The 11,360-nt window shown below is 46.1% G+C and overlaps 2 protein-coding genes across 2 annotated transcripts in view; both read left to right on the top strand.

Moving 5' to 3' along the window:
- Positions 1-4,691, top strand: part of nrde2 (NRDE-2, necessary for RNA interference, domain containing) — a 7,672-nt gene extending 2,981 nt beyond the window's left edge. Inside the window, exons 7-19 of the mRNA XM_008310328.3 lie at positions 201-425; positions 524-713; positions 801-934; positions 1,011-1,131; positions 1,224-1,399; positions 1,501-1,672; positions 1,770-1,990; positions 2,082-2,550; positions 3,087-3,442; positions 3,648-3,787; positions 3,867-4,008; positions 4,259-4,330; positions 4,440-4,691. Coding sequence (XP_008308550.2) covers positions 201-425; positions 524-713; positions 801-934; positions 1,011-1,131; positions 1,224-1,399; positions 1,501-1,672; positions 1,770-1,990; positions 2,082-2,550; positions 3,087-3,442; positions 3,648-3,787; positions 3,867-4,008; positions 4,259-4,330; positions 4,440-4,565 — 2,544 coding nt within the window. The 3' untranslated portion in view covers positions 4,566-4,691. The remainder of the gene's footprint in view (positions 1-200; positions 426-523; positions 714-800; positions 935-1,010; positions 1,132-1,223; positions 1,400-1,500; positions 1,673-1,769; positions 1,991-2,081; positions 2,551-3,086; positions 3,443-3,647; positions 3,788-3,866; positions 4,009-4,258; positions 4,331-4,439) is intronic.
- Positions 4,692-6,353: 1,662 nt separating this feature from the next.
- Positions 6,354-11,311, top strand: calm1a (calmodulin 1a). The gene is made up of 6 exons (XM_008310219.3): positions 6,354-6,496; positions 10,232-10,262; positions 10,368-10,511; positions 10,597-10,703; positions 10,842-10,977; positions 11,111-11,311. Exons 1-6 carry the CDS (start codon positions 6,494-6,496, stop codon positions 11,137-11,139), a joined length of 450 nt encoding a protein of 149 aa, XP_008308441.1. The 5' UTR covers positions 6,354-6,493; the 3' UTR covers positions 11,140-11,311.
- The last annotated feature ends 49 nt before the right edge of the window (positions 11,312-11,360 follow it).

The raw sequence follows: 11,360 nt of genomic DNA, 5'->3' as shown, positions 1-11,360 counted from the left end.
TAGTACATCACAGTATATCGTAGTACATCACAGTACATCACAGTACATCATATTCCTGCCAATACACGTCCTTAACAATCATATATTTTTAAATAAATGTCCCAGTTAAATCTTATTCAAACAGAACCACCAACAAATTCATAATCTGTGATCTGACCTTTGACCCTGGAACTCGTCGTCTTCTGTCTCTTCGTTCCCAGGATGAGCTCAGTTTGGCAGAGTTTGGAGGAGAAGAGGAGCAGAGAGACGGTGTGTCAGCTGAACGCCGCAGGTCGTACCACCGAGGCGTGCTGGAGAAAAAACTGAGCATCGCAGAGCGTGCTGTAGAAACCAACCCTGGCTGCATAGCACTGCAGCTGGAGAGGCTCAGGATCTGCCAGGAGCTGTGGGAGCCCTCGCTCCTCGTTAAAGAATGGAAGAAACTGGTGAGTCCGATGGTCTGATGGGTTCTCGGGGGTCTCCATTTGTTTGTGAACGACTGGTCCCACTGAAGTGAACTGGGACGTTAACTCTCCCTCCTCAGGTGTTCGTTCATCCAAACAGCGCACCCTTGTGGAGGGAATACCTGCTTTTCAACCAGAGCTACTTCAGCAGCTTCACCGTGTCCAAAGTCAACGCTGCTTATGGAAAGTGTTTGAGCACCCTGAGCTCGGTGCAGGACGGCAGCATGGTCTCTCATCCGCCTCTGCCAGGGACTGAGAGCCATATGTTGGGTAGGAGTTCAGTCATTTCAAAAATATATTTGTCTTTGTTTAAAGGTTGTTTTTGAATATGTTGCCTGTGCGTGTGTGTTTCTTCAGACATCTTCATCCAGCAGTGTCACTTCCTGCGGCAGGCGGGTCACTCAGAGAAGGCGGTCTCTCTTTTCCAGGCCATGATCGACTTCACGTTCTTCAAACCTGACAACGTTCGAAAACTGACGACGAAGCAGCAGGTTAGTGCGTTAGAACTGAAGAATCTTTGACAGTTTATGACCTACCTGAGATAAACAGATGAAGGTTTTCCTCCAGGTGGAGTTCTTTGAGCCGTTCTGGGACAGTGGGGAGGCCAGGGTCGGGGAGTCAGGAGCCAGAGGCTGGAAGGCCTGGATGCTGCAGCAGGAGCGGGGCGGGTGGATACAGCCCGGTGCAGGTGACACACACGCACACACACACACACACACACGTTGAGTCCTAGTGCTAGTCCTGCTTAGAATGGTAATGTGGACGTGTGTGTGTTTCCAGAGGAGGATGAAGAGGAGGAGGAGGAGGAGGTGGAGGAGGTGAAGGATCCCAGTCAGCCCAGAGCTGAAGTCTGGCTGGACGTGGAGTCGTCTCGTGAAGCGGCTCACTGGTTGCCATGGAGACCAGACAAAGCCAAAGGTCAATCAGAAGAGGACTGTGAGGACCCAGACAGACAGGTCTGCAGAACCGCAGCTTTAACCACATGTGCAGTGAAATGGGTCTGAAGTTCAAGTCTCATGTGATGTCATTGTAACTGCCCCCCCGTCACCAACTGCAGGTGTTGTTCGATGACATTGGACCGTCACTAATCTGTCTGTCGTCACCTGACCTTCAACTCAGGCTTCTCCTCCATTTCCTGTCCTTCCTGGGTCTGCCTGTTGACCCGGTGCTCTGTGCTGCCCCCTGTCAGTCTGGACTCCTGCTGGAGAACCTGTCGTTCCTCACTCAGGGTAAAAAACAGAGAATGAATTTGAATTCTTGAGTTGAGTGTGTGGTTGATGACCAGTGTTGACGTCAGTGGTTATTGGACTTCATCTTGTGTCCCAGGGAACGATCAGCAGCGTCCACTGACGTCACATGACCTCACTGACTCTGGGGTCAGCTCTCTCGGTCACATGACAACCCTTCAGATAACGAGAAGACGTGTTGGTCTGGGGAAGCAGGGAGAGAAGTTTCTGACCAGTGTGTTCAGTATGGTGCGACCCGTCCTTCCTCCTCACCACCGGGCGGTGCTGTGTCTCAGCTGGATGCAGTACGAGAAACTTAAGGTATGATTCAGTTACTTATCTCAGACGTAATAAAATATTTTTGTCTTTTTTTTTAAAAAAGAGAATGAAGATAAATGTGTGTGTGTGTCAGGTCTTGCACCATTTGCGCAGTGGAAACAAGAAGCGTCTTCGTTCTCAAGGAAAGAAAAGCAAACGTGTTTCCAAGGGACTTCTTAAAGAACCAGAAAACCGCTCATCGCTGGTGCTTTGGCGAGAGTATGCTCACCTGGAGTGGTTGCTGGGAAACACGGACGAAGCCCGCAAAGTGTTGGCCACGGCCGTGGGGACTGAGGGGACCAGAGGTTTGAGCTGCCCCTCCCTGTGTGACCTCTGTCTCCTGTGGTCCCAGCTGGAGCTGGAGGACAAAGGGCTTCCAGCTGAAGCGACCGCCTCCCCCTCCGTCATGGTGCTGACTCAGCTAGCAGAAGCCTCCGGCGTCGCTCATCCTTCGTCCTCCCAGTGCCTGTCTCCAGTATCGGTACTGAAAGCCAGGAAGTCGTACGAGCAGGCGTTGTTAGCCCGCTTGTCGGCTGTGGAGCTAGCCCCCGCCAACAGAAAAGGTTAGGGTTTTCATTTGTCAAACTTTTTTTAAGTCACCTTTGACTTTTATCCACGGATGCCAAGCTATTCTTTGAAGGTCTGCTTGTTTAGTGTCTCCATAGCAACCATTGTTTTGGTAACTTCAACAACAGACACCTGTTTAAACACAGTGTCTGTGAATACTGACATCACAGACACTGTAGTAGAAGGAAACACTCAGATAATAACATCATGTCAGTTTCCCTGTTGAACTGAGGCCTCTGAAAATACTGAGTCAAGAGAGATTTAAAATAATAATGATTTGTTTTAGTTGCTAATACATTTAGCCAAAAAACAAAACTTAAATATTAGGACTGTGTGTTGGCAAGAACCTGACGATACCATATACTGTGATACTTCTCTTACACCTCTGCCAAACATATTATCTTTTATCTAATCTGTACAACAGCCTGTAGGACCAGAGTATTTTTGGTCATTTGTTTTACGTCCTTTCCCTTTAACTTCCATCATATTCAGTGATTAATGTGTTTATAACTGGTCATACTGCCATCTGTAGGTGAGGAGGACTGGTCAGGGGAGCAGCTGAGGCTCAGTGGTTTGGTTGGCTGCTACGCTCTGTTCCAGTTCCTCACAGTTGGTGTTGAAGCAGCAAACGTGGTCTACAGCCAGGCCAGAGAGAGGATGGAGGCGCTGCATCACAAGACGAACCGTCCGTCTGACCCCGGGCTCACTGACACGCCGCTGGTCAACAGACTGGCTGCCGAGAGTCGAACCTTAGCTGTACAGCAGGCAGCTCTGCTCAGGTACCACAGCAGCACCGCTGTGTTTCCTTTGGCCACACTCAGGCAAACGCTGACCTCTGCCCTTTCAACCTGGCCCAACTGTGCCCCCCTGTGGACAATATATATACAGGTAAGAGTTAAGAAACGGTCGACATTGTTCTTATCTGTCCTGAACAGAACATCGAAATACTGCGATATTATAGCTGTGTGTGTGTGTGTATGTAACGCCTCGATATATGGTGTGGTTGTCCCTGTACCGTGGTGCGTGTCGTATCGACAGGTTCCTGCCGGTTCACCCTCCGACTTGTGATGTTTGTTTTGCTGTCGTCAAACAGGTGGAAAACCGTTACCACAGTGCTGGACGCGCTCGCCGCTTCTTTCACTCTGTGTCCAGGGGTAACGACAGCACGGTGCCACGCCTCTTCGCCATTGTGACTGAACAACAGAGGAAGCAGCTGGTGGACGCTGCTCAGAGGTAACGGCAGCTGTGTCACATGACGCTCCTCCTGACAACACCACATGTGTTTGATCTAAAGAGAGTTTGTGTGGTCCAGGTCTCACTGTGGTCATGAAGGTCTGCCTGTCCTGCCAGAGAACGGCCTCGGTCATCGCATCTGTGGACTGTTTGAGAACGCCATAGCGACGGCCACAGGCGCTCACTGTCCTCTGCTGTGGAGGATGTATATGCACTACCTGGTGAGACGTCCGAGTACAGACAGTACACGTGCATGTTAACTCCTACCAGAATGTTCCACATATTTAGCCTCAACATTGTGGTTTTTTTTTTTTTTTTTGTCTGTTTTCATGAACTTTAATCTTTGTTTATTTCAACCGACACTAAAATCCTACACAAATATAGACATTTTGTTTAGTAATTTTGTGTGTATGCAACATGCCTGTATGTATTTATATATATTTATGTGTGTGTGTGTGTGTGTGTGAGAAGTTTTCAGAAGGAAAAGTGGAGAAGGCCACAGGGATCTTCTACAAAGCTCTACAGAACATTCCTTGGGTGAAGGTAAAACACAAACATTAAATTGAAAAATGATTGCAGTTTTTTTACATTTAAATATAAACGTGTGATTGTTGATATGTGTCGTCGTGTGTGTGTGTGTGTCTGTGACCAGGGTTTGTACATGGATGCTGTGAAACTCTTCCCTGAACATCTGCAGCAGTTCATCGACGTGATGACAGAGAAGGAGCTGCGTCTCAGACTGCCTTTAGAAGAACTGGAGATTCTTCTGGAAGACTGAACACACCCTCACCCTCACCCTCACACTCACACTCACACACACACACACTCCTGCCCAGACGGAGCGTTCTTCAAATACCCATCATTTTATGTACATAGATTCTAACATTAAAAAACATGGTTTTTGTCCAGTGTTTTTTTTTTGTTTGTTTGTTTTGTAAAGTTCCACCACATCGTGATGGACAAGTCTTTAAAGACTGACTGACTGACTGATGAATAAATGATCACTGTCCTGTATGTGGTCTGTAATGGTAAAGAGAATCACTTCTCTGTAGAATAAAAAAACACTGATGTAAACGGGGAACTTAAACAAACTTAAATCATCTTCTTCAGCGTTGACACAGGAAATATTCTACATATTTTAATGTAGCAACGATGTCCAACAGTGTTCAGATGTTTGTGACAAAGTCCTCACTGCTGTATCAGTGCTTTTATGGCCTAGAATGATGGACATCATGGGGTTACAAAAACAAAACTGGAAACAGGACCAAACTTTACTGACCCTCAGCTGCCTCTGGAACAGGAGACTGTAGGATATTAAAAAGTACTACGTGTGCAGGTAAAAGGTAATACTGCATGGAGTCAGATTTAAATATTAGATTTGTTTTTGCTAATTATCGTGGGACCTTCACATTTCCAGTGTCATTTGTTACAAAAACATTGCTTCCTAATAACTTAATCAAAGTTTAATTTAATTATTTAAAAAACCTCTAGGTTTAGAATATTTAGAATTAGTTTTAATTCTATAATTCATCATTATGTTTGTTTTCTGTTTCAACAGTAAAAACATTATTTTAATCGCCTTTTTCTCACTTATCTCCGTCTGATTAAGTTCAAACACCAACATATTCATCAGCGGTGGCCGCTTCCTCCCGCCGTGTTTGCCGCGCGGTGGTTTGACGCATTGCAGATCTGCCCCGACCAATCAGCGGCGTCTGTACTGTGTACAGAATATTGCGGGTCTACACTCTCCAATCAGAATCTCCGTCTAAAATACAAACCCGCAACTTCCCCCAGTGTCGTCAGACGTAACGTGTATCCTTCCACCTGAGTGTAAGTCTGCGTAGCATAAAATAGTCCTTTATTTACCGCCTCGATGTGTTTTGAGAAATTATAAGATGTTTCACGAACACGTACGTATAAGGTAAAGGCTCATCAACAAATGTGTGCACGTGTCACTGTGTTAGGCAACGTTAGAGACTGATTAGTTCACGTATTATTTCCCTTCACCAGCAGGATGCTAATCAGGTGGGTTTGAAAACTACACTTGTGGCACGGTGTGATTGTATCGTCTACTGGTATCAATACAAATAGTTCCGAACATTGTGAAGAAGAGAACTGAATTAAAGTTGTCAAATACCAAAAAAAAACTTTTTTACAATTTAAATTAAATTAAATAATTTAAAATTAAATAAATAAATAAAATTAAAATTAATGAATGTAAATCAAGTGTTTGAACATTTCTGTCATTGTCGGTGTCCGAAGTGTCTTCATCACAACCACAGCCATAAGTTAGAGTTCGATAGATCGGCCAGCGACTTATAATGTCTGCGCTGTTTATCACAGTTTCTTTGTTTATGTATCGATAGCATGACATCTGACCAACGGGGCGTAACTGTCACGTCATCGTATTTGACCCATTACAGAAACAAGATGGGAATAAACTTACTTTAAAAAAAATTACGGTAATAATAAAGTTGAGTTGTAGTTGACGGAGTTCAGCCGAGTGACGAACATACAACTGTGGAACCGCGCTTAAAACGCATGCGCTCATGTTGAGGAGCGGTTTCCTCCACAGCGCGGAGGAATACACTGTTTGAAGGGAAGTAGTTCGTGTCGTTTTGCCCGCCTCCAGACAGACATTCAGCGGCAGTCGTCCATTTCTTTTCCTTGCCAGCGCTAACACCGACAGCACCAACCGAGGCAGACATGGTGAGTGTTAAAGCAACTGTGGGTTTTGTGTTATATGTGGTTTTGGGTTTTGTTAACCGGACACCAGTCATGGTGTCCTGGAGCGGTTGTCCCACTAAAAGTATCATTTGTCTTCAATGTAGCGCGTCCGTGTAGAATTGTGTCGAACGAGGACATGATTCAGTGAAACGGGTTGTTAACACGTGAAACAGTGGCTAAAGGCTGAAAGGGTCGTTGTTAAATATTGTTGTTGGTGCTGGGGTTTTTTTTACGCTCACTTTTTGTTACAGGTGGTCGTAGTTGAAGCGGTTCGGCTTGATGTCTGTTAGCATTTAAGAGCATCACCGGTAGCCGGTTCTCTTTCAGCTGACATCGCCCGTAACCAACGCGAAACTTGCACAGTTAAATTAATATTCAGAAAAATATCGTGTTGTTTGAGGATTGTTACAAAATGGTGGTTGGTTGTTGCTCAGTCTGAACATAGAATCTGATGCCGGCGTTGCACCGTCATTTGTTAGCAATGATCAGATGTTCAGTCGATCGAATGACTGACGGGTGAGGTGCTGCTGTGGTCCACTTCTGGACACCGGACGAAACTGCGGCATCTATTGGAGAATAATGTCTAGATCCTGATCAGGTAGACCGTTAACAGCGGTCTACAGACCTATTCCAGTTGCGCTTTTCTCCCATTAACCCAACACCTGGTAATATCTTCACGGAGAGATTAGCGTTAGTCACGTATACGAAGTTAATCGATCAGCAGAATTATAATCCATGTTTGTTTTTATTCAAAGACATTTGGTTTGACTCATGTTTGTCATTGTACCGACTGTCACTTCTGTAGTTCACAAATGTCTACACTAATTGTTTTTTTTAATTCAAAATACTTTTATTGTTGTTTTTTTATTCTACATTTTTTGTACTATTTCCTGGTCTTTATGTCAGTATGAAATGCTGCCTCAAAGGCCTTAAGAGGTGCTGCCATCAAGAGGACACGGTGCTCAATGGTTGGATTCACGTCAAAAGTTCTGGTTCCTGAAAGGCATCACCGTAGAACCATTTGGTGGAGGGTTTAGTACCTGGTTACACAAGAGTACTCTAAAAACTAAATCTCCTGAGGTGGAAGTTGTTCCTGTGACTGGTCGTCCAACGATGTCGTCCAACGATGTCGTCCTACGATGTCATCAACTATAGTTTGTATTGGAATGTTATCACATCATCTGCATATACATACATGTATATATAAACTTGTAGTATTACTTGACCTGGTAATGATGGCGGGGGGGGGGGGGGGGGGGGGGTAGGGGGTATTTGACATATAATATGTGATATTCGCTCCTGTTGGTATTTTAGCTGCATTTGTTCGCTGCACTACGCAAAGTTTACGTTTAGGTTATAATTATAAAGCTGATGGTTTTTACACAAGAAACTGAGCAGTGGTTTACTTCAGTCTGAGACCAGTCCTTAGACCAACAAGAGTGTGGTTGTTGTTGGGGAAATTATATTATTATTATTATTATTATTATATACTTATTATTTATTACTTTCTATTTTATATGAGCCATAATTTCTACCCCAAACAGACACAAAGCTGATTGGATAAAGACAGAAAAACCCGTGTGGTCAGGTGGATTATAACACGTTCAACTTCCACGTGTTTGTCAACCGTCTGTAACATCTCGTCCTTAGGGTGTTTTGGTTGCTGTACCATTTACACATCTTTGAAACATGTTTTTTCCTACTGTGACCGATGGACTTGTCCTCGTCTCGTGTGCCTCTGGTTTGTCGTCCCTGCAGCGTAGGTTTGGGAACTGACACTGTGTTCCAAATTAGACCGCGCTCTCAGCAGACATGCTTCACTTTGTCTTTAATGAACCCTCAGCAGGTCGCTGACAAAACCAGTTGTTGTGGTTTAAAACTCCTTCTATATTAAACCGAGAGGAGAACTGAGACATCACTGCTAACATGGTGCAGCGCCTCCTTCAGGGCTCATCGATGGTAACGGTTACATCGTCAGTATCTGTTGACTATAGAGTGAACTGTACGTCAGTCACTTCATAGAGTTTCACAGCTGACTTACTGTATGTCATGTTAGAGGCATCTACATTTTAGTCTTTATTAAATATAGACTGGCTGATGGATTCTGAATTGTTTTGCCACAAAACCATTCTTTGAATTTCCAGGAATTTGCACATGGAGTTAATTGTCCGTTGTCATGACTGGTTGTTAATTAATTTTGGTTTGGGCCGGTCGTTGTGACAAGTCTTGATACTCCAGATGAACCCTGGGAAATCAGTTTGTCTGAGCAGTGCTGCTGCTCAGGAGGCCAGATGTCCTGCTAGCTGATCCTCCCCAGGAGCTGCAACTGTAGCAGTGAGATGACAGCGCACAGATAAAACATGCATCAGTCTCCATCAGCTCTCCTGGTCTGGACACAGTTACCATGGACCATGTGGCCTCAATTATTTCTGCTGAAGCGCCTCTCCTCAGACCTCCTGGCCTCTGTCCACGCATTCTCTTCACCGTCAATCTGTTAAAGTACCTCTGAGGGTAGACGTCCTGCAGGAGGTGGACCCAAACGAACACCCTTGGGGTTTTCTGACGTCTCACCTAAAGTTAGAGGTAAATCCAGGGGTGAACGGCGTCCAGTCACCAACACTTGAAGTGCTGCGAGAGGATGGACTGTTAGAGCGACGGTTGTCTTCTGAGAGGTTGTTGCCGTGCTCCTGTGCAACAACCGTGGACTTTACTCCAATGTACCTTAGAAATGAAATTGGTGTAACGTTCTCCACTGTCTTTTTCTACGTCTTCTGACCGTCGGGAACCACTCGCAGATGTCTGGCTATAATTATTTTTATTTGGAAACTCCCTTCCACTCAGGACGTCCATTTTACCCTGCCTGCAACTGTTGCCCCATGCTGCCCAAGGAAGTTGCTCTGTACCCAGAGGAGGAGCTGGTCAGTTTGTCCACCCTCTACGACCTCCTGGATGAACAGCAGCACTACTTCAGAGAGCTCCTCGGGCAGCAGGAGAGGAGCTACAGGGCCTTCCTGCAGATGCTGATGGACGCCTCCTCCGGTCGTGTGGACAACCTGCTCAGAGAGATGCAGGACCTGAGGACCTGCCTGCAGAGAACCAAGTCAGAGTTGGCTGAGATGAAGAAGCAGGGCGTCCAGCTTGGCCGGCGTGCCGAGTGTCTGGCCGAAGGTCTGGTGATGGTGCGCGGGGCCCTGGAGGGGCTCAGCATCAAAGGAAGGAGTGAAGGTGCACCGCAGCCTCGCAGAGCAGGAGGTGGCGGCGGCTTGAGGCTGGACGGAGGAGCTCGAGGAGGCGCAGGGAGGGTTGGAGCTGTGAAAAAAGCTGAACCTAAAGCAGTGAAGCTGGTGGCAGACCTCACAGATATTTGTTTTGACAATATTCAGGTTGTTACATCATGTGACTCATTGGTTGGTGATGTGTAGTTCACACTGGACAGTAGAAAAGTGTAAAGATATACATACATATATATATATATACACTGGAATATTGCAATATTTGGTTTCACAAGGACTTCATATATTAGAGTATTTGAGTCTTTTCATTTGTTTATCCACAAAATCCTACAGTTTTTCCTTCTTCTCTAGTGTTTCCTGCTGGGGGGGGCAGGGGGGGGGGGGTCACACTCTGAGCCTCCACTTTAGTTGTTATTGAAAGTCAAACTGGAGTTGTTTTGTCAACGTCCAGATCTGTTTTTGACTTCCTTCGTTCTTCTTCCAGGCGGACCAGCTAACAGAAGAGCAGATCGCAGGTAAGATGTCGACGTCACAACAGAGTTTGGTTCTGATGTGTTCTCGAGTCGGTGACGGTGTCGTGACGGTGACGTCCTGTGTTCCCTCTTCTTGTGCTGGTTTAGAGTTCAAGGAGGCCTTCTCCTTGTTCGATAAAGATGGAGATGGAACCATCACCACCAAGGAGCTGGGCACAGTCATGAGGTCACTGGGTCAGAACCCCACTGAGGCCGAGCTCCAGGACATGATCAACGAAGTGGATGCAGACGGTTCGTCCTCCGGCTCTTTGACGTTGGTGAGGACTGATTGGACGTGGACGTTAATTCACTGCCGTCTGGTTTGTGTCACCTGCAGGAAACGGAACTATTGACTTCCCAGAGTTTCTGACGATGATGGCCAGGAAGATGAAGGACACCGACAGTGAGGAGGAGATCAGGGAGGCCTTCAGAGTCTTCGATAAGGTTGGTCTGACTTTGACCCTTGACCTGCTCTTGGCTTGTTCCAATTTGAACTAATGCCATCTAGGGGTGTAAGAAAACATTTGGGTTGGATTGTATTGATGGAGTCAAATGTTTCTGTTGCTGCTGTCGATTGGTCAGGATGGCAACGGCTACATCAGTGCGGCAGAGCTGCGTCACGTGATGACCAACCTGGGAGAGAAACTGACGGACGAGGAGGTGGACGAGATGATCAGAGAAGCCGACATCGACGGAGACGGACAGGTCAACTATGAAGGTACGGGAGGTCGGGGGTGTTTACGCCACGCTAATGCTACTGCCGAGCTAACGGTGTTAGCTGGTGACAGAGGGACACGGGTACAGACACGGGTACAGACACGGGTACTGACTGTTTGTGTTTCCACCCACAGAGTTCGTTCAGATGATGACGGCCAAATGAACTTCTGCTTCGAGACAAAGAGTTGGTCAAATGTTTCACTTACCTCTTACTGCGACACCTACATTTCTTCATACTGTTGTGTACAAACAACTTCAAAGTGAACGTTGAAAAACTGAAAATCCTCCCCGTAGAAAACAAGCTCAAAAAAGGTAAAAAACAAAACCAGAAAAACCCAAAAGAATCTGCATGTATCCCCCCCCCCCCGGCACTGAGCTCCTCCC

Source organism: Cynoglossus semilaevis, chromosome 1, assembly GCF_000523025.1.
Source record: "Cynoglossus semilaevis isolate Cse_v1.0 chromosome 1, Cse_v1.0, whole genome shotgun sequence".
Classification (NCBI taxonomy): Eukaryota; Metazoa; Chordata; class Actinopteri; order Pleuronectiformes; family Cynoglossidae; genus Cynoglossus; species Cynoglossus semilaevis.
Note: the sequence above shows the minus strand (reverse complement) of the source record. Positions and strands in the feature narration are given on the sequence as shown.